This window comes from Medicago truncatula, chromosome 3, assembly GCF_003473485.1.
Source record: "Medicago truncatula cultivar Jemalong A17 chromosome 3, MtrunA17r5.0-ANR, whole genome shotgun sequence".
Classification (NCBI taxonomy): Eukaryota; Viridiplantae; Streptophyta; class Magnoliopsida; order Fabales; family Fabaceae; genus Medicago; species Medicago truncatula.
Window position 1 is genome coordinate 45,517,959 of NC_053044.1, and position 27,455 is coordinate 45,545,413.

Below are 27,455 nucleotides of genomic sequence, written 5' to 3' on the forward strand. Positions count from 1 at the left end.
ACGCATGATAGGTCAGTTACAACAATTAGATCCACAAATACTTCAAAATACACAATTAGATCTACTAGTTAAAAAAACAGAAAATACCAATTCAAATTTGATTCTTCGGGTACACTAAAAATATATTTTGACTTTATACTAAAAGAAATGTATATTTTTACTCATCATACCACTCAGAGAATATATATAATTTTCTTTAGGAGGGGGGGGGGGCAATAAATGTCTCCATCATTAAACCTATATTTTATTTATAGTGGATAGTTAGAGATCACTGGATTAATAGATGTTACTAGAGAAGATTCAAACTAAATTGATTATTATACTCAGTACAAGGGAAATAATGTTATTGCAAAAGAAAGCTTAGAGAGTGTCTTTAATGCTGTTTTTTTTAAATAAATAAAAAATTGAATTCAAAATTTCTTATGAGTGGCTCAATTCAACTAATGACATGAGTTACTTAGTTAAGCGATACTGAGTTATTAACCACTTTCATAATTTGTCATGCCCAAACAAACAGAAGACGCAAAAGTAGGTTAGTACTATCAAAATGTGTTTGATTATGGCAATACAATAATAATAACCTTACACTAACATTGCATTTTCAGTCAAAAGGAGTTTGAATTTGGTCAGAGAATACCACCAACTTGTCTAGTAATCTAACCGAATCTCATATCACTTTTGGTAAACATGTTAAATATGGTAAATAGTTTTGTAGAAAGGTTAAATCATGCTTGAAGTTTTTATTTATTTTTAGCATAGCACGGTTCTACCAGCTTTGCAATTGGCCTCGATAATTTTAGCTGTCCATAATATATTTGATTGGGTTCTTTCAACTGCAAAAGTTACTATCACTTGTATTTATTTATTTTTAACAAAATCACTTTGTACTACTTATTCTTAATGGGAAAATTGTAGCGCTTTTTCATTCATATGAAAAATAGTTGCTACTTATTCACTAGCAACAATGTATAACTTGTGATTCAATTTTTAAGGTTTTTTTTTACAATGTGGGGTTATCTTCATATACAATCTCCAGATTTTTATGGGACAATCCTAAACATTGGATATTCGAGAGGATATGATGTTAGATATACCCTTTGTGGGCTCCATGGTTTTCAAAGTTTATTGTTTTCCCATTTATTGCCACTTTCAGATCCGACAAATAAACTATAAAAAATTGTACCCGGAAGATATATATATATATATATATTGTTCTCCATAATCTATCACATACACTGTCTACTATCACACATATACAATGAAGGCCTTTTGTTTGTTTGGCAATAACCCTCCAACATTGTCATGATGAAGATTGAAGAGACACCTTTAAAAATGACATGTGCTGCCTCTACACAATTCTTTAGGGATAACCCGATGATTTATTTCTTTATTAACAACAACCACACCATCATGATGGATGATAACATTTTAAACATTACATTGATCTGATTATAACTATAACTAGATTGAGATTTCTTAAGGTTTTGTGTTTGAACTTTATGGACGAGAACATTGAAAAATTTGACATCGAAAAAAGTGAATAAATACATTACATCAAAGACACGAATTTCCACCAAAAATCTTAAGTATTATTTATATTGAGACATAATCACTCGCACTTGATTTTCAATTATCTCCCCCTCAAGTGCACTTCAGTAGTCTGATCCACACTAGAATCCCGCTCCCCACCGAGCTTATTCGGGGCTCTGATGCCACTTGTTGGGGAGCGTCGGGAGAGGCAATGGGTCCCTTCTCTTATATATCTAACATTTCCTTTTCTCAATTTCTAGTCGATGTGAGACATAATCAAGGGCTCTAATACCACTTGTCGGGGAGTCCGGGGAGCGGCAATGAGCTAACTGTACAAGATCAATAAGAGACTTAGACAGACAACACATCTCCATCCAAAACCTTAAGACATTAGGTATAAGTGTCCCCTCTCTTATATATCAAACAATTCCTCTATGTCTAATCAATGTAAGACATAATCACTCACACTTGATTTTCGACATAACATGGTTTAAAAAAATACGGTCACATCAATGGTACATTGTAATTATTGAAATTAGGGTGAATTTTAGTTTAATATTGCTAAAACAATTCAAACGTGGTTATATTGTAGTTGTAGAGACATCAAAAACTTGATACTATGACTTCAATCACAAACCTAAACATGATTAAATGTCAACCATAGAACAAATAAGCATATTAATCGGGTCATTGACATGCCCGCTAAATATCTTTATTGAAAAATGAGAAGGGAAAAAAGGGATCAATCTTAAGAGGCCCATATGCTTCACCTTTTGAAATTCTTCATGTTTTATAGGTCCTTTTCATCATCTAACACAATGATGAAAGAGGTTCCAAAGAATAAACAACGAGTCTAAAGTGAGTCTGCTTGATTTCTTTAGGATAATGACAACACCACCATGCCAAGGGTGTATCGTAATTACCACATTGCACTCGTTGTTATCCTAAAGTTATTGCATTAATTATGTTAAGTGATTGCGGTCAAAACATGCTAATGATGAAGTGGTTGTTTGGTGTTTTAAGCAACCCAGAGAGCATAGATTAAATTTGACTTTTCCAATGAAGCAATAAAGGATACTCTATTAGTTCTACTATCTTAAACCAGCTAAGATAAATACGTACGTCATTATCTTAGGCTAATTACTGGATTTCAAAGAAAGAATAACGTTGTTAGCAATTAAATAACATGGGATTTAACTTCACGAGCTTCTCATTAGATTGTTTATTACTTTATTTGGTCTTCTTATTTTTTTATTCCTATTTTACTTTTGGACCTTGTCATATAGATATTGCTTAAATGTAACCTAGAATTTATATGAACGGCAATGGTCTTTATACATGTGGAAATATGAATGTAAATGGTATATACTCTGGTCGAAAAAGGAAAAATCACTACGAACAATGAGATCATTGTTTTAATTTTGTTTATTTATCTCATGTGTTCTGAAGGAATGAATGATACTCATTTATACGAGATCCATACAGTTCCAGTCAAAAGAAGAAGACACGGTCGTATAGATTCATTTTTATTAAACATGGAATAAAGATGTTAAAAGTAAAATAAAAAATATTTAAAATTTGTGACTCTATATAATTGAGAGAAAAATGCTCTAAATTTTTTATTATATATCGAAGTGGAGAGAATATAATAAAGTGTACTCAGTCAAATACTCCTTTACTGTTTTTTATAGCATCAAATACTGTTTTACTAGCATGCACTAAAAGTAACATTTGATTGATACCACCGAAATTGGATTTTGGAGGGAAGAGAGGAGGAGAGAGAGGGTGGAAAAGAAGATAAACTGCCACATTAAGCAAAACATTATCATCGTGGACTAACCATCTAATTTGGTTACATATTGCAATAGGAAAAAGATATTCGTTTGAGAAACTGAGTGGAGTGTATAGGTTTGTTTATGATTAAAGGTGTTGAGAAACCAATGCCATGTAAAACCACAAAAGAAGCATAAAACGTTGTGTGAAAAATTAATTAAAATATGAAATGCTAGGTGAAGAGAACAAGCTTTGCATACCCTAAATTTGCGGTGCCCATGTGGTCAGAGTACGTTCCTTGCATATATGTTCATGCATTTTATAAGTTAATTGCAACTTGTTTTATGTGGATGCATATTCTTTCTTGGAGTGGCTGTTAAGTTTGAGATCAAGTCTACAGAAGTAGTATGTGTGTATTCAAGTATCATGGCCCCAAAATAATGAAGGAAGTTAAAAATAAGTATCATGGCTAAAAATGTATTGAAAAAAGGAAAAAAGAAAGATGAAAGCATGTAATGTTTGATGGTATAGGAAACGCAAGAAAGAAATGTGTAAATTTTTTCCTTTTATTTTGTTCAATAGAAAATTAAATAAAAAGATAGTTAAATCATACTGATTTGGCTTCAAATAAAACCTTGATTAAATTGAAGTAAGCTCCTCTGCCATTTAAACCAACATGTTGTGAATTTACAATGTACTCATAAGGACTTGATTTCAAGTCACGTTATTCTATTTTCTAACAAATGTTTGGGTGGTCACAACCACAAATTTAAATAATTTAAGCACACTCACAAATATAAAAAAGATTGAAATAGAAAAATCAATCTATTCTTGTTATTATTGAAAACATCAGTTAATGTATAACTTTGTGTGTTGCACCTAAATGAGTTGAATTTGTTCCAAGTAGTGGTTTTAAGCAGCCGAATCTAACAAGGAGGTGATCCAAGTTGTGGTTTATTGCTAGTAGTTTTTTTTTTTCACCCTTAAGTCACCTTAAAAACAAAACTATAAATATATAAGTGTAATTTAAAAGTTAGTTTAAGGGGTTATAATCTAAGTGAAGTAGAAATGTAAGTCTGATGCAAACAGTCGGATTCGGATGGGTATCAGTGCCTAAATACTCGCCCCACCTCGTTTTCTAAAATCGAAAAAACTCAAACCTGAACCCCATTTACTAGGGTTTTCCCGTAGAGCAGGTTCAGGCGGATACCCACAAATGCGAGTTTTGTTGCCATGTTTAATCCTAGTAACCTTTAACATAATTTCTTTTTTAAAAAAATGATTTTTATGTTGGTAAACACACGAGAATTAGCTGTAGATTTTTTTTAAAATTTTTTCAAAAATCTCCTTACTTATATAAAACTAAATCTTTTTTTTTTTTTAATCCAAAACATACGCACCCTACTTTCTGGTCACTTGTTCAGACAAGTGTGGAGCAAAAGGCATTCATTCTATTAAGATGAACACCATTGAAGTCCACTACTTAGTTATTATGTCCATCATCATACCAATCTGATCAGCTAAGTAATGAACGTAACTCAGCCTTCCGCTGGAAGCATCCCAACTGAAATGAATACGAAAGATGAGGGGGAGGGTGAGTTGCTTCACAATAATGGGAAACCTATCAAGGGAAATTTTAGACTTTGAACCAAAAGAACTTTGCCTTGCACTCTTTCTTCACTTTATCCTCTTATTGCTACAAAGATCCCTCTCCAGTGTCAACTATCACTGAGATATGGAGAATCAGTACTAGTTATGTGATCCATTACACAAACTCATTATTGCCAAAATAAACACGAGCACAACACATAGATTAACTGGCTTAGCTTCAGGATCTACAGCTTTGACGCAGCACCTTTGTCCAAGAACCATTTCAACTCCCCTTCAGGTGAAACCAATGCAGCAGGAAGCTTTTCAGATGTTTCAGATCCGCGTAGTGCAGAGTGAACTGCATCCGCTTTGCCGGTACCAGTCACCACAAGAGCAATGTAAGCAGAGGAATTGATCACGGGAAAGGTAAATGTTATTCTCTCTGGGGGTGGTTTTGGCGAGTCGTTAATTGAGGTAACCCATTTTTTATTCTCATGGACAAGAGGGTGACCTGGGAACAGAGAAGCTACATGCCCATCAGGACCCATGCCAAGCAACATGAGATCAAATTTTGGAAATCCACTGGCTGATGATGAAGCTATCACATTGCTGTTGACCAAGTGTTTGACACATGTCTCGTAATCGTCGGCAGCTCCCTCAGCTGAAAGGGCATCATTGATCGCGTAAACATTACCAGGTGGAATGGGCACCTGCCAAGAGAATCGTGATGTAAGCATTAACAGGTTAGACTTGATAGAAAAATATACTAATAGAAGACTATGTAGGGAGACAGCATACTCTGGTCATGCAGTCATTTTAAAGAAGACTGTACATACATAAATGAGAAAATGAGACACACACTGTCAGTGTAAACTAATTGTACACTATGTTCAATCCAACATTTTGTAGTTATTTTTACATTGCGGCTATAAAGTGGACATGCATAGCAATATTACGAGGTCCCTAAAATTCATTTCCCCTCTGGCCTAATTTTATAGGAATGATCAATATACGCAACACTTGTCGATAGAAGACCAACCTATCCGACACGGGGATTCATTGGTCGGATCATCCACACGTAATAGTCTCTCCCTGGAATGCTTGTACCTGTCAATTCACTTCACCACATAATAGAGATGCCCTTTTCTAGGTCTGCAATAAAATTCTGACACCTTCTAGTTTGATATTAATCTCTCTGAATGTGAGTAATGGTTACGCCACAGCCCACAGGTAGAGTCTTCCATGGCTCAAACCAGTGTTGTCAAATAGCGGCTATAGTGCTATAACATAGTGCAATTTGCATGAATAGCTGTTATTTTGCGATCTGCTATTTAGTACAAAGTGTTGTCAAATGGCTGCCATTGCGGCGCTATAGCGTGGTAGCATAGTGTTTTTTGAACAAAATGCTATTTTTTGCGATGTGTGATTGACAACATTGGCTCAAACCTTTGTTCCCTGAAGGGCATACCACGGCCCTCAACATCTTGCAGGTCACTTGAATAAGAACATGCCTGTATAATGCACTCTGTCCAGTTGCAAAATGGTTATCTAATAGTGATTTTCAAGTAAAATATCATTTCGTGCGCGAAATTGACGTCTCTTTTTTCAACTCTTCCTAACAAATACTGTGTTGGCTTTATCTATTCTTGATGAAATTTAATGTTGGCAGTACAGAGTATTCACTTAATTTTTGTTTAATAGGTGATATAATTGATGAAAGAAGCAAAGAAAGGTGGCAATGCAAATTCCATTGTATTGTACAAGAAATTTTCTCCAGAAAGCTAGTGCTTCCGCATTCACTGAACAAACTTTAGATTCCTTTGCGTATACCCAGTGCTTAAGCATCAGGAAGCCAAATCTTGACCACAGGCTGCACAAACAAAATGACATTTGTTTCACAGACCCACCACTTGAGCACCATCAATAAACTCTCACTAATTGTACTATAGTACTAGTGGCTATAAGTAGAAGAAGGAAAGGATCTGAAAGTACACTTCGCTTATGCGGGGCACCTGAAATACACTTTCTGGGCTGGGCTTGGGAAGCTTCATCAATGGAATTCTTCACCTTTTTCTCATTTCATCACTTTGCCATGATTTCCACCTAAATCCCTTGTTGAGTGATAAAAAAAAATCCCTTCAATCCACACTTAGTAACATCCACTCATACTACATACTTCCTAACACTTTAATGACTCGATATTGCCAAAGTCTGTCATGGATCCTCACATACTGAATGTGTGTTTGATGTCTGAATTTGTTGGTGTCGGACACAAACAACACACGTGGTTACATTCAATCACTTCTATTTTCTTAATTTATTACTCATGTCTACGTGATTGTGCAACATAATCAATATTCATGGATTTTTACTACTTCTAATCCCTTCTCTTTTCTAAAAATTCTGATCTCAACAAATATGAACCAAAATTAAATCTTTTAATAGTTGAAAAAAAAGTTCAATAGAACATACCTTGGATAGAAACCCATCAAAAGCAAGCTTATAGTTACTATCATCATGAGTCTTTGGCACAACTCTCTCATCAACCCAAAACACATGCCATTTAGCCCATTCAATAGAATCAATATACGGATCCTCCAACAGTTTCCTATAATCACAACACAAATCTCATAATTCAATTAAATTAATCATCAATCATCAAGAGAGAAAGAAGAAACTCACTGGAGATAGTTGATCAAAGAGCCACCAGACAAACAAACAGTGAAAGCGCCTCTTTCGCGAGTGAACTTATTAGAGAGATCAGCGACGTATTTGGCGAGAGAAACAGCAAGTTGTTCTTTTTCGAAGACTTCAACTTCAACAGCCATTGAAGATTTCACTACCTTGCAAACGAACCGTTTGTTGTTGGATTTGGCGCTGACACCTTTGAATCTGAGGGGTCGAAAGGAGAATTGAGTTGAAAGTGGATGCACGTTTGGGTTTGAAAGGGAAAGCGATGGGATTCGATGAGTGTTGAGATGTAACGAAGAGTGGGTGAAAGTGGAAGACATGCGTCTTGTTCTTATTAGTCAAATCAAATGGGAACACGCTCTCATTCACCAAACCCAAAAAGTGAAGTCTAACAGTAACCCGGCGATACACACAACCAAGGACAGTATTTTAAAACTCGGACCGGTCTAAGGGACTGACAACCGAACCTATGACCGGTTTGGTTCGGTTTTGTTGTTGGACCGGATATGCTAGTAACAAGCCGGATGAATTAGTTGAAACTAGGATTGAACTGGCTGAAAATTGTCGATAATAGTAGGGAAGTTTTACCCTACACCATTACATTTAGGAGGTGAAAATCTTCTCATGATAGACCACATGTGATTATAGATTAGATCTTGAGGTTGTATTAAATTTTATTATATGTCTCCCACACCATAGCATCTCTTTTCCATTCCCACCCACCACTACCACCACCACCACCAATACCAAATCTGTTTATATTTCTTTTTCATTCCTCCCTCTCTAAAAGAGCTTAAGAAATACACATGTTCTTCTTTCTAATGTAACGTGGGCAAATGTTTTCCAAATATTAAAGATTGATTTTTTTTTTCTTCTTTTTTTAAATAAAGATTGAAATTTTGAGCAACTTCAATATGTTTTTGAGCAAGTTAAATCAAAATGTTCATCCATGTAATATCAACTTCATCTAATTATGTGCATTCACTTCTTCTCTCACATCTACTTAGATTTATAGTTTGATTTTTTTTTTTATTTCTACTGAGTCACTGACTCGGTGGTGAGTTAACTCAACGGTGTCTTCTTCCCAAGCAAGAATAGCCACTCCAGATGCCACAAACTGCCTATATTACGAACATCTGGTTGCTTTTTTTTTTTTGTAGCCAACATCAGTCAACAATGGTGAAAACTTGCACAATGAAAATAATAGGATTTTAGAAAATCAGTGATCAATTGAATTGAAGGGAAACCGAGTTGTTGAAACTTGAAATGAAGCTGTTTTTATGAATTTTCTCCAACCATGGTTGAAATCTCATAGGAAATGAAGATTTGCAGCACTGCTAAATATATAAAAACAGTAAGGAAAAGAGAATGAAATATAAACCCAAAAATTATGTGTGATGCTGATTTGATACAACCTTCATTCTAGGTGTTTGAGGTTGATGAGGATGATGTTGGCGGGGGAGCAACGAGGGAGAGAAGAAAGAGAAGTGCTATGGTGTGGGAGACATATGATAAAATTTAATACAACCTCAAAATCTAACCTATAATCACATGTGGTCCATCATGGGAAGATTTTCACCTTTCCCATGTGAAATGGCACCTTACATTTATGCATTTACCCCAACATTTGACTCAAACTATTCAATTTACCCTTTTATATAAAATAAAACTCGAGCCATCACTTTCATTTGTCCCTCTTTCTCCATAAAACATTCTCAGACAAACAGAGAGTGAGTGCATTCTAAATTCTTTCTTGTTGCCAGAATCCTTTCTTGCTTGAAAACGTTCCGATTTTGTTTTTATTTTACAGGAATCTATTCTTTCAACGGGAATCGTTATTGTTACCGAAATTGTTGTGAATTCACGTTTTTGCGGATTTCATAGTTTCCCACAAATTGTTTTCCCGTGTTGGATTCAAGGAACTGTTTACCACCGATTGATTACAACTACTTGAGAGATGGATGATTATATCTTGTTTTGATGTTGTCGTGGCTGGAATTCTCACTATAGCCTATGCATCTTTTCAATGGAGGATAGACATTAGGCAAATTCTATGGTACACCCAACAATTTGAGTGTATTGGTACACCAAATCCTTAAATTAATAGTTAAATGAGTTATTTTTTGTAGGAAAAAAATATTTTCCATCACCTATAATTATAATAACTAAATCTTATTTACCAAAAACGTAAACACAATAAAATTCGATTTTTCTGAATTCATATTACTCATAATAGAGAATTTTGATTATTTTTTACAATAAAATGTAGAAAAATTTAGTATGATTTTTCTAAAAAATGAATGATGTTCTTTTTTATAAAATGATATTTTCTAAAATATATATGTCAACAAACACCAATTTTCTTTCATAAAAAATGATAGTTAATTTATAAAAATTGTAAGCGAGAGTACCGGTACACCTTAATTTGCGGGTGTACCGTAGAAGTTCCATAAACATTAATCTAAATTGGATTCAGCCAAAACAAATAATATAATAATATTTTAAGTTAGATAAAAGCTATAGCCAGATCTAAGAAAAACATTGGAATATTACACCGAAAAACTGTTTTCTGGAAACCTAAACATAAATGTTCCAAAAATTTGGTTGAATTCTGAAAAGTTTGATATTCATTTATGAATAAAAGATACAATTCGGAAAATGTTTAAAGTGGTTTATGGGAAATATATTCGGAAATCAGAATGTTGTGGGGTGAACTCGTACTAAATTGAAAAATCTCAAGCGAGGGTGAAAAATTAATGTGTAAAAGATTAAAGGGTAACATTGAAATATTTGAAGATTTGTTAGGGTGAAAGTATATGTGTAGTGGTATAAGGTAAAATTTCATAATAGTATATGTGTACATGGGTTGGGTTGGGTTGGATTTTGTGAAGCCCAAAACCTGAACATATACAATATTTCGGTTTGAATGGGGTAAGATAACCACGTTGCATCATTAGACCGATTTGGACAAATCGCTTATTTTTGGGTTTGGTAACGGGTTATCTAAATTATTTTTGTTTTTTTGTTAATATTAAATGATGAAATGATGAGTCGTCGTATTTTTTCATAATAATGACTCAACTTTTTTATTTTGTTAAAAAAAAATTACGTGACCTAATTTCATCAAATTAGAACCCAAAACCAATCAAGACAATACAATAAGGTTGAATAAATCAATTTTGCTAGACACTTATAATTAAAAAAAGAATCGGGAGACACTTATAATTAGATGATAAAAATTTACATTTAACAATTTGAAAATACTCCATGTGTCATTTATTATAGGAACTTTTATCAAAAATCAGGGGTGTTAAAGAAGTCAATTTATGAGAAATGTGTTAGGTTTACATTTTTTTTTTACAAAATATGTTAAGTTTACTTGGTTACTACAACTTATTGAATATGAGTATTTTTGTAATAAACTATGGGTTTTTCTAACCTGTGCAAGATTGCACAGGATAAGGGGTGATTAATGCACCACTTTAGTGGATTTCCTCAATTAACTATAACACAATTAATTAGCCTAACTTTTCTCATAAACCGTCTCTCTCTCCAATTTTTTTTGAAAGGCTATCTCTTTTCAATTTATTCTACTCAATTTTTTAGCTGCTTTTTATGCCACTCGACACGTTTCTATGCCATAACCAGTATCATAGGATATGTCATTGATTAATTTTTTTGTGAGGGTGAGGTAGAGAGAAGAACTAGTTCTTATGTAGATTAAGTAGATAAGGGATGACCCGTTTGTTTATCATTTGTTTATTATCATTCATTGTAATGGCCTTGTATATTGAATTATCATTATCAATCTCTCTCAGATTTCTCTCCAATTGATAATAGGACTAATTTGATGAAGCTTTGTGCTGGTTTTGTTGAAAAGCATTACGTAATTTCTTCCATATGTCGTGAAGAAAAAAAAAACAACTATAGCCTCTTACATTCCTGGCTAATTGCACACGCAGAGATGGAAAACAAAGCAAGCATGGTCATCACTGCACTTGTGTTCATGAGAAAAGCAGAAAAAAAAAAATAGGAGAGAGAGAGAAACAGTTTATGAGAAAAGTTAGGCTAATTAATTGTGTTATAGTTAATTGAGGAGAGAAAAAAAAATCAATTTTTAAAATAGAGACTCATTAATGAGATTTGAAAAAACCCACTAAAGTGGTGCATTAATCATCCTTTATCCTGTGCAAAATTGAACATGTTAGAAAAATCCATAAACTATTAATACATGTGGAATGATTCCAAGACCTATCTAAGTTGACACAATCAATAATATTTAGAAGTTTGTATCTTATCTTAATACTTAAATGCTTGATGGTAGCCTCAAAGTAGGGAATTTTTTGTTTTTTAACAAAAGTTACATGTGCAATCATTGACATGATTTAGGGTTATCAAAAGCTCATATTTTGGTTTCTCCTAGTCCAACTATTAACATTATTCACCCATGACCTTTGGCATTTCTTCTTTCTTCAAATGCAAACTAGTAAAAGACCTGTGATTTTGCACGAGACGTAACATTACGAAAATTATATAAAAAATAATTTTATTGTTAATATTGTAGAATGTTTATAAATATTAAATGAAAATAATGAGTATTAATATAATGTTTCTATTAAATATTTTTCTCTTATGCATAAAAAAATGTGTTAAATAGTTGAGTCACACCAGCGATAAATTTTATTTGTTTATATATGCAAAAACAACGTTTAATAGTTGAGTCACACCAGCGATAAATTTTATTTGTTTATATATGCGAAAACAACTTTTATGTAGATATACGAGAAAGTTGACATGATAAAATTTTGAAAACTCGTGACTATTTTATAAAAGAGTACATACGGTCGATTGTGTAAAATTACAAAAACTATGATGTATGAATTTGTAAAAAATTGCATAACTAGTTGTTTAAATTTTTTAAATATAATAATAAAAAATGAATCAATGATTAGATAGATAAAATTCATGTTACACACAAATAGAGGTGTATACCATACTCACCCAATTACCCCACCCAACCCAACCCACTTGTTTGAATAGTTAAAAACCCAATTTTATACCGGATAGTTAAAAACCCTAATTTCATTAGATTTCTCTCCACGGATAATCCTCTTTCACTCACAGATCTTCTAAGATGGGAGATAGAGATAGGTCTGAAACGCTCTCAATAATCTTTTGACTAATGATTTAAAAAAAAATTTGTATGATTCTAAGGATGCTACTGATGATGATTTCGAAAAGAAAATGATTGATCCTTGGGCCTTATACCACGATCGATGGTATCTAATCCAAAAAGACAGAGATGTTCGTCCGCCTCTGAAACTCTGCATTGGGGAACATGTAATGGTAGCCAATGTTTCACAGGATGGTACGAATATGAAAATCACTTTCACGTTGATTCATAATTTTGCTTCTTTGTTTACAGTTGAAGCAGTTTAGCCTGAAGATCAACCATCGCATGAAAAATGGCTTTATTTTAACTCTTCTACTTGCACGGAATTTGTGTGTTCAAAACTGTTTGAAGAGGGAAACGGCTACATGATTTTGAACGGATGTGTCGAAATAAGAGTTCAAGTTCAACTTCTCAATTCAATTTTATTGTAAATTATAATTAGCATAAAACTTATGTCTTGTGCTAGACATTTATAATTAAAATAAAATAAAATTGGGAGACACTTATAATTGGATGATAAAAATTTACATTTAACAATTTGAATATACTCCATGCGTCGTTTATTATAGGAACTTTTATCAAAAATTAGGGATGTTAACAAATTGTTAAAGAAGTTAATTTATGAGAAATGTGTTAGGTTTATTTTTTTATTTACAAAATGTGTTAGGTTTACTTGGTTACTACAACAATTATTGAATATAGATATTTTTGTAATAAACTATTAATACACGTGGAATGATTCCAAGATCTATCTTAGTTGACACAATCAACAATATTTAGAAGTTTGTATCTTATCTTAATATTTAAATACTTGATAGTAGCCTCAACGTAGGGAAATTTTTGTTTTTTAACAAAAGTTACATGTGCAATCATTGGCATGATTTAGGGTTATCAAAAGCCCATGTTTTAGTTTTTTCCTAATTCAATTACTAACATTATTCACCCATGACCTTTGTCATTTTTTTTTTCTTCAAATGCAAACTAGTAAAAGATCCATGATTTTACACGAGTCACGTAACATTACGAAAATTATATAAAAAATAATTTTATTGCTAATATTGTAGAATGTTTATAAATATTAAATGAAAAATAATGAGTATTATTATAATGTTTCTATTAAATATGAGCATTATGGTGTTAGGATATTTCTATTAAAAATTTAAACATTGTTATTTTAATTAAAAATAAAAAATACTACTTCTTATCTCAAATAATGGACGCCAACTAATGATACTCCATCCATTTTATAATTATTGTTGTTTTAGCAAAAAAAATTGTTTTAAAATGGATGTCATTTTTAGTTTCCAATGCAATAATAACTTTTTCTTTTCAACTGTACCCTTCAATTAATATTATATACATTACTTCTAAAGTATTATGTTTTCTTTAATGGAAAACAAATCAATAGTTGATTATGATAATTTAGTAAAATAACATATCTCTTTCTTTTAATTAATATATTTCTTAATATGTGTGTAAAAACATTATACGACATTCATTTTGAAACGGAGGAAGTATTTGTTTTCATTTTTTTTTGTCTATAGACAAAATAACAATGAACATAAGAGAATTTACACATACAACAAGAATCAATGCAAACGACCACACAACATCAACATTTCCTTTCTCATTCTTTATAAAATAAATGTTAAATCATACTTTTTCATTCTTTTGTTAACAAATTTTACAACAAATACAACAATCCCCAGCAAAAAAAAAAATAAGAATCAAAATATAATATTTTTCTATAAAAACTTGAATTTAATTTGTATGAATTTTCTTTCATATCTAAATGAGAAAAAAATGTAAGTTGTTAAAAGTATAAAAAAACACTTTTATAAGATCTTTTAAATACGTGGAGAGAGAGCTAGATCAGCCACCATAATTGGTGCAAAGCATTTTAACAACAAAGGTAACATTATTTTTTAAAAATGATATTGTGGATTCAAAATATCCAACTATTTGTTGATACTAAAAAAATAATCAAAATATAATATTTTTCTATAAAAACTTGAATTTAATTTGTATGAATTTTTTTTCATATCTAAATGAGAAAAAAATGTAAGTTGTTAAAAGTATAAAAAAACACTTTTATAAAATGTTTTAAATATGTGGAGAGAGCTAGATCAACCACCATAATTGGCGCAAAACATTTTAACAACAAAGATAACACTATTTTTTTAAAACATTTACAATTGAAGGACGGTTCAACTACTTATGGATATATTTTAATCGTCATATAACATCTAAAAACATCCACAATGTGTCATACTTTTGCATCAAGTTCTTCATCCTATACAGATAACTTAAACATCGTTGTCTTTGAAAAAACATTGATTACCATGAAATGAATAACACGTAGATAACAATAAATAAAAAAGAACATAATGTTTACATTCTAGTTAATGCATCTTCAAAATACGCACTTACTGTATTCAATGGAAGTATGTCTTGCCTGAATTTCTTCATGGAGGATTGAACACTCGTTGATAACATACATTTTGTGAATTGCGAAAAAGGTTTAGCGATTTAGAAAAGTATGGCCCTAAGTCTAACCATTTGTTTCTTTGTTATTTTGTTTTTAATGCGTAATAAACACAAAAATAGTCACATGAAAATAAGCATATCAACTCATACAATGCCACATAATCAAACCTTTTGCCACATAAGCTTTTGTTAACAAAATAATTATCATTAGGTTTAAAAAATTATGATTTATGATATTATACATGTTAACGACAAAAAATACATTTGTTGGTATACAAACAAAAAATAACTCAATTTTACATAATCGAGCTAATGAAAGTTTGTCCATTCTATATATTTTTTCTTGGAGCTGACTCACTTGCAAGGTTGTGAGATCAATTTTCAAAGTTTGTGTGAGAACATCTCAACACGATGACCTATTGAATGATATGTAAGTAGCTCTATTAAAATTCGTTGAGTCTTAAAGCCTTTCCCGACCTTGAGGAGCGCTTGGAGCTTAATTGACTTAAACTTTTATTTTAATAAAAAAATACAAAAACTCATCTAATTTGCAAAAATTAAATAAACAATAGAAAAAAGGTTAAATAATTTTTTGGATCATATAGATATCTCAAATTTTGTTTTTAATCTATGAATATTTTTAGCAAGTTTTATTGTTCCAAATGTTTTTCGTGACAACTTCTAAACAAACTCACCTTTATTCTTCAATTTTTTTTTTTTTTTTTGTAGTTATAGGTTAAATATGAATTTTTTATTTTTAACGCTTAAAATTAAATTTATATTTTATTAAAAAAATTCTTATACAAGATATTTTTTTTGGTAGTGCAAGAGATTGTTATAATATTTTATATATTTACATGAAAATTCAGGCAAAAACAAAAATGGTAAATACAAGTTAACTGTCATCGTGAGCTTAACTCAACTGGTATGAACAATGCATAATATATGCAAGGTCTGAGGTTCGAACTCCGGCCACCGCAAAAAATACAAGTTAACTTAAAAAATAGAGACACAAAATTGTGATGAAAAAAATTAAGATATCAAAATTGTTGAAAATGGTTACTGGATTTTTTTGGGTTACATGTGATATTTTTTTTTTTTTTTGTTACAAAATGTTAAGGGTTTGTTTGTTTTGGCTTTTGAGCAACAAGAAGCACTTCTACAAACCTCAAAAGTGGAAATTGAGTTTTCAATGCTGTTTGGTTTGGCTTTTCAGAATTGCTTCTATCCTCCAAAAACAATTCTCCTTAAAGCTACAATTCCTAGCTTTTGACTTTGCTCGAATCAATTCTACATTAAATTTAATATTTTGATTATTACAACCTATTATTTTCCTTTATTGCCCTTTACCAATTCTCCTTCTTTTTGCTTTGTAATTAATTTGATGAACCAAATTTAATCAGAAAACTTAACCAAGCTAGCCCCCGAAAAATGTTTATGGTCATGAGTTACCAAGTTCTTTTATCTTTCTTTTATCATTTTTTGCAACTAATTCTAGTATCATTTAACTTAAATATATTTTATCATAAAATATATAATATATGAACAAATATTTTGTAAAAAAATTAGTTTAATGATCGTATTTATTATGCTTTAAATTAATATATAGAAAATTTATTTATGTAAATTAAATAATATATATACATTTATTATTGATCTACATATACATTCAACTATGCACATTTACTTGAATTTAACTATCTCTATTTTAGTAATTATACATTCAAAATCAATTTTGATAAGAACTATCCAAACAACATTCAGTTTGTTTAATCAATTATGCACTATTGTATCCAAACATAAATCAATTCTCTCAAAATCAATTCTGTCAGAATCAATTCTATCTTCGAAAAGGTTCAAATTAATTCTTACTGGTGGTTGAAAGCAGCAAAGGCAGTTCATGTGTTGGGGGTGCATAATTGGATAGCCTATCCTATTCTGTCTGGGCATAGGATAGTCCCCTATTTTTTGTTTCTTTCATTTTGATTGAACTTTTGTTGTAATTAGCGTCGATTTCTTTTTTTTGCACGCCTTGTGCGGAAGAAACGACATGTTTGGTGTTAATATATATCTCATTTTTGCCATTTAAAAAAAAAAAATCTATCTAAAGTTGGATCAAACACACACTTAATGGATTCCTTTAAAAAGTATAAATGTAAAGTGGATTAAAACCAAAATTTGAGATGTTTATAGAAACTATAGAAATCAAATATTTATTTAAGCAAAAAAAAGAAAAAATGTAAAATGGGCTACGAAATGCTCCGCTTTGAAAAACCCTAATCTATCATCATCACCTCGTATATATACGCCTATTAGAAAAAGTTACAAACTTTGACAGCAGAGATTGGAGAAGAGAGAAACTGAGCGGCGGAAGAGAATATGCAGATCTTCGTGAAAACCCTAACCGGCAAGACTATCACCCTTGAGGTGGAGTCAAGCGACACTATCGATAACGTCAAAGCTAAGATTCAGGACAAAGAAGGTTTGTTCTTACTCAATAACTAGATCCATTCGTTCTCATTTTCCTTTGATTCGTTTTTGTTTGAATAGTTTTTTTTTTTCTTTCAATTGTTTAGGAATTCCCCCGGACCAGCAGAGGTTGATCTTCGCCGGAAAACAGTTGGAAGATGGCCGTACCCTTGCTGACTACAACATCCAGAAAGGTTAATTTCTGAATTTCATGTTTTGAAGAAATTGTATTAGCTATGTGTTTGTTTAAATTGAATGTTTTTTTATTACTGAACCCTAAATTTCATGAGTTACAATGAATGGCTATTGTTTGAACTGCGAGGTTTATGAGATATGTTTTTTGATTTTACAGAGTCAACATTGCATCTTGTTTTGAGGCTTCGTGGTGGAATCATTGAGCCTTCTTTGATGGCATTGGCTAGGAAATACAATCAGGATAAGACTATCTGCCGCAAGTAAGTTTACACAATCTGGCTCTTGTGTTAATTCGAAAAGAAGTAATTGCAAATGTAGTTCTAATGTTCTGAATAGCTAGTTTGATGATTGATGGTTAGTAAACTTTGCTAAAATAAACACTTTCTAGTTGAGGTTTGGGTTGTATATTTTATTGAGGCGCACATCCTTGTTGGTGCTTTTGACATGATTTTAGTGCTCCTTGTTGACAACTGTAGGAAAATCATCTGAATGTTTAAAAAGGTTACTTGTTTTTTTGCAATTGGCACTATGTTTTGCAATATATATAACAGTCTAGTGCTATGAAACTGTTTCTACTATGGGATCTAAATAAGTGTAAATTCATAGGTTTTATGTTAAAATAGTTATTTTATGGGATAGGAAGAACACAAACCTCATAGAAAATGATGGTTTTCTTCAGTTTGGCATGGCATACACTTAGGTTATTCTCTTCGCTCTGTGATAACAATACCTTTTATATCTAACTAACTTGGTTCCGTTGATATTTTGCTGGGCATAAATTTAGACTAAGAGCTAGAATATTTCCGAAACAACAGATGTATGAACTCTGTTGCACATACAATTCTGATTGAAAACGTGTCCCTGTGTCCGACTCGTGTCAGACTCGACATGACACCGAACTTGTGATTACATTGAATTAGGTCATTTTCCCACAATTTTATCAGCGTTGACGCGTTTGTGTCAATGTTGTATCTGGTGTCTGTGTCCATACTTCATAGTGTATGAACCACATCTTCCTTCAAACAATTGGCCAACTGTCTCAGAACTGTTCTATAAAACGAGGTTATTTCACTGACAAATCTATTACTGTTTGAAACCTGACTGGATTGAGATTTTGTGACATAAGCATTCAATCAATAAATTGTATTGCCTTAGATATCTGCTTACATGTGAACTTCAAAAACACATGATTTTGAAACCAAATGTATTCTTTTGCAAAATAATAGTAATTGCCTATGGGGTGCATGTAGAGGATAAATATTAGATACCCTACATCTTATGTGATACTATGATTACCTAGTTATATTGTGTTATTCTGTTCAATGTCAGACTACTTGAATTATAATTGGCATCTATTATTTGAAGCGGGGCTAATCTACATTGATGTTTACAACCAGTGTGCTTACTTATAACTATGCTGTGCAGGTGCTATGCACGTTTACACCCTCGTGCTGTCAACTGCAGGAAAAAGAAGTGCGGACACAGCAACCAGGTACAATGTTCTATCACTTATGCCTGTCTTATTGAATGGAATCTGCATGTTGTTATTATTTAGTTCATAATGGATTATATTTTTTGTACTGCAGTTGAGGCCAAAGAAGAAGATCAAGTAGACTGTTTTGTTTGCTGGAAGGTTTTTTGTTGTCATTACTGGAAAATGCCCTTTGATAATTAGCTTCATAGTATGAATTCTGTTGGAAGTTGAACTTGCAGTTTTGTCAATGATTTTGTTTTGGATTGAGACATGTTAAATCAATTATGCTACTCTTATATGTGATGACATAATTTTGTTGCTTTTTATTTTTTGTTGGTACAATAATTTTGTTGCTTTTTTGGTGATAATGTGTGGAACGAAACTTGGATGCTAATAACAAGTGCTTTTTCCTAAAAATTGAGTTTAATTTTCATGCATTGTTGTGAGAGTAAAAAGTTTGTTGGCACATCACATATGTGCGACTTTAGAAGTGGTTATTTTAAAAGTTGCAGGTGTCCAATGATTTGATGGCTATAATCTGCTGATTGTGTGCAAACACTTTACTCTGACTGTATATGAATTTGATTTCAAGAAGTGGAATTTTTTGGGTCAAAGATAATCACTTTAAAGAACTTTTCAAAGTTGTCTTGATCATTTGGTTCGGGAATGGTTGAGAGGGCTCAAGCTAAATATTATCTGGCTTTTGAGTTGGGATGCAATATTTAGCTTGAGCCCCAATTCTAAAAATCCAAACTTTAATACATTCATCACAGATCTATTACAATAATTCAAAATTGGAGGAAATTCACAAATGAGAGTGAGAGATTACGATGAAGGAGAAGGAAGGAACAACAAAGTGGATGAAAAAAGTACAAATAAAACATGTTAGTTGTTAAAGCACGAAACAAGGGAGAGCGGTTCTCTTAAATATATGGCGACAAATTGCTTTGGACATCAATTGTTTTTTCACTTTTCCTATTGCATCTATCACTTTCTTTAATCATCAATTTTTTTTTTTTTTTTGAAGAGGTTTAATCATCAATTGTTATTGTTGTTGGAGGTTTAGTAATGATATGGTGGTGGTGGTGTTGATGATTGTTGTGTCTTAAATATTTTTCTGGATTTTTTATGAATATTGATAAAAGTGATGTTGAAGATGATGAAGAAGTGGAAGGAAGAAGATGAAAAAAGCAAAAAAATGAAAAAATGAAAAAGAATAGTCATTTACCCCTGTGATGTGGCATAAGGTTTGATCCACATGAAGGTCCACGTGTACATCTAAATGTCATGTCACAGAGTTTAACGGCCCACACAAACGGAGGGGGTAATTGACTAACGTTTGACAATTTTAGGATTTTTTTTTTGAAGTTTCTTAAAAATTAGGGTGGTTTTTGCCTATTCACTCAAAAGAAAATAAATGGAAAATTTTATTATACCTTGAATTTTGTTGATTGAAGAATCTTTATTTTCCTTTATTTTCCGAAGCTTTGATGTAGATATTATCTGGTATAGGAAATAGAAGTCGTGTGAGACACTAATATCTACAAACTTCATTAACCATTTAACCTTTATACATCTGAACTATAATTTTTGAAAAGAATAACATGTTCACATGGTTTGGAAAATGTTTTGTCTCCAAGCAGCTCCAACTGAAGGTTTGGAAAATCCTTTAATCCTGGGAGGTGACTTCTGTGCTGCATACTCCAACTGAAGCAGCTGGTCTGATGAAAGACGCCAACCAAGAGCACCCAAATTTTCCTCTGCCTTTGCTATTGACTTGACTCCAGGAATTAGAGTTGTACCTTTGCATATGCACCAATTTATTGCAACTTTACATGATAATGTGATACATTAGACAGTGAATTTATTTGATCGGGCAAGGTTGGTCATAGTAAGCGATGGGCATTGACATTTGTAGCGCACATAGGACAAGGACAATTATGCAGGTTGGATGGTAGTTCTTTAAAGGGAAGTTTAGAACCTTTAAAAAAGTAAGTTGTGTTGGCAAACATGGCATTAAAAAGCGAACGAATTGATATTTAAGGGTTGTCTTCTTTGGTGGGTGATCTTGATAATGAAGTCGGAATAGTTCTGATTTTTTTTTTTTTTGACAAGAGCTGAATAGTTCTGAAGAAAGATGCTTTATAGCCTGAATATGACAGCAGAATAGGATAAAGTTATATTCTCCAGAAGATGGGCCAAGCCTGCATGGCCTACCTTTGCAAAAGTAGATGGAACTGTAACCATGCGCATGCTTAATGTGATAACTATAGATTTTGGTAGCTGGAATGCTCCTTTCAGATGATTGTGAGGAAAATAAATTCTACAAAATGGAGAGAACAGTTATAACACTATCTATTCATTGACCTCATTAAGTAATGGGTATTATTGGAATTCAAAGGCGAGTGGTTAGTTTTACATCGGATAGAAATAGGCAAAATGAAGCAACCAGTGTATTCAACGCCTTAAACCACCACGAAGGTCTAGCGCACAATATATGTATGTATGTTGTAAACTTCGAGGTACCAAATTCGATTTCCACCGATAAAATTGCTTTGAACCACCTGTGCAAGATATACTACTACATAGTACACCTACTGGCTTCGAACATATTTAGTTGCTTCAAACTAATTGGCAGTCAAAAGACTTCCATGAGAATTTTAGTACTACCGCAGTTTAGTGATATTCATACCCAGAAGAATTCTAGCGCAAGTGATTGTGATCTATTCTTCTGCATAAAGTTAGCACTCCAGTTGTTCTATCTGATGCATTGTCTGCCAATCTCAGTCAGCCTCTAGGTTTGTGGCAATTTTTGCTTTCAGCCCCACTTCTATCAAGTCTTAAAATGTCTTGAGAAATTCTAGTTCATTTTATAAACGTCAATCATTGAACAAATTAATTCCAATATTATTTTATATTTTGTTTTCAGTACTTTGAATAGTGTATACTACATGGAATTGTAGGATATCCTCATTTAAGGCGATGAAACACGTAATCTGTAAATACCTTATATAATCGATATTACTTGCATATGTCTTCAATCGGTTTAGGTTGGACTTTTTTAGTTTTTGCTTTCTTAAGAATGTAGTGTTGCTTTGTGCAGATGAAAGAAAAACTATTGAGCATTATTAGGACTTGTTTGTTTGAATGGTGAATCATATTTTTGTATCCTAATCATTTTGTTAATGTTGACAACCTTGTTTTATATATTTGGAAATGCAGTTACTTTATTTTTGATTTAGGAGTTAGAATATGATTTTTAAGGCTCTACATTGGAAAAGATCCCTAGGTTCTTGAAGCTCCATATTATGAAATCATTGCTGCTGGTTGGTGTTGTCATGAAGTCTCTGCATCTTTCAGGATATTTCTACATGTATTCATTCTCTTATTATTGATTATACGAAATAAGGTTATTTCTGTTAAAAAAGTTCATCCGAAGTATAATTGGAAATAGTTTCTTGTTAGTAGAAGTTATGTTAATAGTTTACACTGGCATCAAAGGAAGGATAATTTTTTCCTCTCACTTGTTTAGATGTTAATTTTAGATGCACCAATTATGGAATCTTTCGTTTTCCTACTATTTTTCTACGTCAGTGGGTGTGGCTGTTTCTCAGTAGAAGCTTTTTTAGCAGCATAAAAGTAAAATATTTTTAAATTAAACTTTCTTTTTGTGTCAATAAATTTATCTTCATAATACGTGACAAAAAATTATATGAATGACACTATATGATTGTCCAAGTATATGATCAGGATTGGTGCTCTTGAAGTTACACAACTCTTCACAATATGCACACTGCAATACTTTAAAAACGAAGATATGCACGTAACTGCAATACTTTAAAAACAACGATCTCTTCTGGACGAGTATAGATGAAATTGTTCAACAATCTTCTCTGGTTTTCTTGTTAGAAGATGATAAAAACCATGAGGCCTTGCCTTGTTATTCTCAGTGTGCAACTTGTGCCGCTAATATCATCTGGCATATGAAAGAGAAGTCTCATGAAACACTAATAATTACAAATTTTATTAACCTTGAAATATCTGGCCTATAATCGAGAAGCTAGATAACATGCATACCTGGTTTGAAAAATGTTTTGGATCATCCTGCGAGGCGATTGCTGTGCTGCATCCTCCAACTGAAGTAGCTCGTTTGAGGAGAGACGCCAACCCAGAGCACCCAAATTTTCCTCTGCTTGTGTTATTGACTTGACTCCAGGAATTGGAATTGTACCTTTGCATATGCACCAATTTATTGCAACCTGACATGACAATGATGCATTAGACAATGAATTTATTTGATCGGGCAAGGTTGGTCAGAGTAAGTGATCGACGTTGTCATTTGTAACACACCTAGGACATGGACAGTTATGTGGGTTGGTTGGTCGTTCTTTAAAGGGAAGTTTAAAACCTTTAAAAAAGTAAGCTGTGTTGGAAAACACGACATTAAAACATTTAAGGTTTGTCTTTTTTGGTGGATGATCCTGATAATGAAGTCGGAGTAGTTCTGATGTTGTTACATACAAGATAAAACAGTTACTTTGTGACATCAGATATCAATGACGTATGATATCATATAATCCTTTAATTGAATAATCTATTATTCACAAGCTTTCTATGACCATCAGATCTTGGTTTTAGTTTTCTGTTATGCCGAGTCTTTAATATTGGCATTTGGAGGTCAGAACAAGGACACAGAGTAGTACTAGTAGTGTACAAAAGATTGGATCAGAAGCCCGAAGGAAGGTGCATAGAGCCTGAGTATGACAGCAGAATACGATTAAGTTATGTTCTCCAGAAGATGGGCCAAGCCTGCAGGGCCTACCTTTGCCATAGTAGATGGAACTGTAAGCATGCGGTTGATTAATGTGAAAACTACAGGTTTTGGTAGTTGAAATGCTCTTGTCAAATAATTGCGAGGAAAATAAAATCTACAAAATGGAGAGAACATTTATAGCACTATCTATTCATTGACCCCATCCACTACCACTATTGTTGGAACTCAAAAGTGAGTGATTAATTCCACATTAGATAAAATGGATTAAAAGAAAGATAAGTATAGTCCGATGCCTTAAACCACTACCTAAGTCTAGCGCAAGTGGTTGGTGCGCACTGTGTCTGAGTGTTGTAACTTGTAAACTTCAGAATACCAAGTTCGATTCCTACTGATAAAAAAATGCCCTAAAGCACTCATGCAAGATATACTACTACACAGTACACCTTCAGGCCCTTCAGGCTTGGAACATATTTATTTGCCTCAAATGAATTGACAGTCAAATTGATGAGAATTTTAGTACTACCTCCGAGCAACTGAGCGATATTTATACACAAAGCGCTAAAGGGGCTTATAAAAAAGAACGAAAGTAGTAGGTAAAAATAGGAAAAAGATTACCTGTGACATGGTTTTGCGTCTTTTATTTGCAATATCTCTCAGGGAACTCAATAAAGGATCCAGTCCAGGAAGTATTTGCTTAAATAGCAATCCCCTGTGATTTGCAATTAAAAACAAAGGTACACCGAAAAAAAATTATTGATGCTAAGCTATAATATTAAGCACTTAATAGCGTTCTAAAATATTTGCGTAAATGTCAACACACCTTGGTCCAGTTGGAAGTTTGGATGCTGAGTATTTCCCAGTAAGCATTCCTAGTCCTAGAGGACTATAAGCAATTACGCGAATACCTAAAGAATCACATATACTCTTGATCTCTAGTTGATCTTCCCCCATGCTTAGCAAAGAAAATTGCACCTGAAATGTCAAAATTATTACAAAGATTAATGAAAGTATACCAGAAGGCCATGACAATAAATGAATGGTTGTGGCATACTGACAGCATAATTTCAAGGAATCACTTCTCTTTTAGTTATTCTGGCAACTCATGTTCATTTAACCGATCTCAGTTCATTTCTTCTGCCTTATCGTTTTTCTTTTCTGTTGTAGTTTCTCAAGGATATTTTTGTCTAATTTGACAATTAAACCATGGTTATCACACTACTGACATTAAAAGGCATTTCTCCAAAAGCAAAATTTGAATGTAAAACCATTACAATCACGCATAACACTCTACCTGGGCTGAGCATAACGGAACTCCGCGGTCTTTCAAGTAATCATGTATCTTCAAAAGCTGCTTTGGTCCATAATTACTTACTCCAACAGCTTGAACTAAACCCTGGATGACAATATAAATATTAAGACATAAACTTTGATCATTGAAGAAATCAAAAGTAATGTTTTTTCCTAGCAAGAACCGTTGAACTCGTTGTTTACACTCATCTGATATATAAAAATATGAAAATTGCATGTAAAAAAATAATCTTTAACACCCCGAATGTATTTAAAAAATGGTTCACTTAAGGCCTTATGTGATCCTACTATTAAACATGAAATATCGTAACCTTATCATACATTGCCACTAAACCATCCCAAAGAGCTAATTCTTGAAAAGGAGCATAATTTGCAGTTGACCAATGCAGTTGTCCTATCCCAATTTGCTCAATCTGCATCCTATCTAGTGATGCCCTGAAAATTCATTTCATTCAAGTTCAACGGCATACGCAAATAAGTAAAGCAAATATTTGCAATGGAATTCTGCGTAGGAAGAACTTGATAATAAGAATGAGTATATTAGTCCAGTAATATCATTCAGGCAGAATGGGAACATATCAACAACAAAAGTCTACCTGCAAGCATCGACAAACTGCCCTGGTGTAAGGCGCCATGGATAAGCAGCAAATTTTGTTGCAATCACAATTTCATTCTGGCTCCCTTTTTTCTCTAAGGAAGTGCATACAAAATTTAGTGAAAACAATAGGAAATCAAATAATTTAGTACCATGTCTATTAAGTTTACTTATTAGCCTGCTTGGATTGACTTATTAGAACTTATATACTGACTTAAGAACTTGCGAAACTGCTTGGTAGAGCTTAGAAAAATAACACGACAGATTGACATGTCCTTGAGTTGTTTTAAGCTTATGAAAACAACTAATAGCTTATATCAAAACAAGTTGACATTATTTTATCCTTTGTTATAGAAATAGCTTATACATAGACACTTATGTTTTAAGTGCTTAATTGAGCTATACATCGCCTTCATTTCCTTTCCTTTTCAATCCATAATCCATATCATCATCTCTTCCCCTTCCATCACACTCATATTTACATTGATATAAAGGCACATGCATCTAGCATAGTTCAGTTAAATTATACCAAATTAAAGGAAAAGTGTGATGAACAAACCTCGAAAATCTCGAATGAACTTCCCAAGAAGTTTCTCACTCTGACCATTAAACCTTCCAGTACCATAAGAATCAGCAGTATCAAAAAGATTAACACCATTCTCAACAGCCATGTTAAACACTTGCTGTAGGTCATCATCCATGGATTCTTGATACCCCCAAAGAAGCTGATTACCCCATGCCCAAGTTCCAAAACCCATTGGAGAAACACTTAGAGGCCCCATCTTGAGCTTTTGGTTTTGGGTGGATGGCCATAGGGAAGGGAATTTGAAAGTAAAAGATGGTAAAGGGTTGTTAATGTTTGAGGAACAAACAACAAAACTGCAGCAAGATGAGAGTGCCATTGTTATTGTTATGTAACATAACACAAAATCAGTTTTGGTAGTTAATTCGTTGTGTGGTGGTAACTAACTGTTATGGATCAGTTTTGTCGATTAAGAAAGAAAATAGTTTAATATTATGAATAAGAAAATGAAAAAAATAATTGACAGCTGTGGGATTTGAACCCACGCCCTTTCGGACCAGAGCCTAAATCTGGCGCCTTAGACCACTCGGCCAAACTGTCTTTGCTGATTATGTCGTCTGATATTTTATACATATACACTAAAGACTAAACTAAGTAACACGCTTCCTCAATTTTCTGTGTAAGACCGTAAGTTGTTGAATCTTGGAGAAAAAGTACACACCATAATAGAAATAACAGTGAAATAAATCGGTATACTATTTTCTTGTATATTATTGGAAAATGCTAAAAATTAGTAGGAATTATTGCGAAGCCATCACGACTAAGTCTGATCGATTAATGTACTATTTTCAAGCAAAATGTTACAACATCAAG

The 27,455-nt window shown here is 32.7% G+C and overlaps 3 protein-coding genes and 1 non-coding gene across 4 annotated transcripts; 1 reads left to right on the forward strand and 3 right to left on the reverse strand.

Annotated features, from left to right (window-relative positions):
- Positions 1–4,916: 4,916 nt before the first annotated feature.
- On the reverse strand, positions 4,917–7,980 carry LOC11437926 (6-phosphogluconolactonase 3, chloroplastic). The gene is made up of 3 exons (XM_003602269.4): positions 7,576–7,980; positions 7,366–7,501; positions 4,917–5,603 (listed from the first exon to the last, which is right to left on the reverse strand). Exons 1-3 carry the CDS (start codon positions 7,902–7,904, stop codon positions 5,139–5,141), a joined length of 930 nt encoding a protein of 309 aa, XP_003602317.1. The 5' UTR covers positions 7,905–7,980; the 3' UTR covers positions 4,917–5,138.
- A 9,542-nt stretch (positions 7,981–17,522) lies between these two features.
- On the forward strand, positions 17,523–19,708 carry LOC11444753 (ubiquitin-60S ribosomal protein L40). Its single transcript, XM_003602271.3, has 5 exons — positions 17,523–17,726; positions 17,821–17,907; positions 18,066–18,168; positions 19,334–19,400; positions 19,495–19,708. The coding sequence occupies exons 1-5, from the start codon at positions 17,624–17,626 to the stop codon at positions 19,519–19,521; spliced, it is 387 nt and encodes a 128-aa protein (XP_003602319.1). The 5' UTR covers positions 17,523–17,623; the 3' UTR covers positions 19,522–19,708.
- Positions 19,709–23,112: 3,404 nt separating this feature from the next.
- LOC11444754 (pyridoxal reductase, chloroplastic) lies at positions 23,113–27,059 on the reverse strand. Its single transcript, XM_024778514.2, has 8 exons — positions 26,619–27,059; positions 26,061–26,154; positions 25,776–25,899; positions 25,448–25,549; positions 24,977–25,128; positions 24,772–24,865; positions 23,460–23,641; positions 23,113–23,358 (listed from the first exon to the last, which is right to left on the reverse strand). Exons 1-8 carry the CDS (start codon positions 26,959–26,961, stop codon positions 23,355–23,357), a joined length of 1,095 nt encoding a protein of 364 aa, XP_024634282.1. The 5' UTR covers positions 26,962–27,059; the 3' UTR covers positions 23,113–23,354.
- Positions 27,060–27,102: 43 nt separating this feature from the next.
- Positions 27,103–27,182, reverse strand: TRNAL-UAG (transfer RNA leucine (anticodon UAG)). The gene has a single exon. It is a non-coding gene; the product is annotated as a tRNA-Leu (tRNA).
- Between the last annotated feature and the right edge of the window lie 273 nt (positions 27,183–27,455).

Coding starts and splice junctions, on each gene's coding strand:
- LOC11437926 (XM_003602269.4), bottom strand. CDS start 7,904: ATGTCTTCCACTTTCACCCACTCTTCGTTACATCTCAACACTCATCGA. Junction 7,502..7,575: donor TCTTTGATCAACTATCTCCA/GTGAGTTTCTTC, acceptor TTGTGATTATAG/GAAACTGTTGGAGGATCCGT. Junction 5,604..7,365: donor TTGATGGGTTTCTATCCAAG/GTATGTTCTATT, acceptor TTCTCTTGGCAG/GTGCCCATTCCACCTGGTAA.
- LOC11444753 (XM_003602271.3), top strand. CDS start 17,624: ATGCAGATCTTCGTGAAAACCCTAACCGGCAAGACTATCACCCTTGAG. Junction 17,727..17,820: donor TAAGATTCAGGACAAAGAAG/GTTTGTTCTTAC, acceptor TCAATTGTTTAG/GAATTCCCCCGGACCAGCAG. Junction 19,401..19,494: donor AGTGCGGACACAGCAACCAG/GTACAATGTTCT, acceptor TTTGTACTGCAG/TTGAGGCCAAAGAAGAAGAT.
- LOC11444754 (XM_024778514.2), bottom strand. CDS start 26,961: ATGGCACTCTCATCTTGCTGCAGTTTTGTTGTTTGTTCCTCAAACATT. Junction 25,550..25,775: donor TAGTGGCAATGTATGATAAG/GTTACGATATTT, acceptor ATTGTCATCCAG/GGTTTAGTTCAAGCTGTTGG. Junction 24,866..24,976: donor AAACTTCCAACTGGACCAAG/GTGTGTTGACAT, acceptor TGCAAATCACAG/GGGATTGCTATTTAAGCAAA.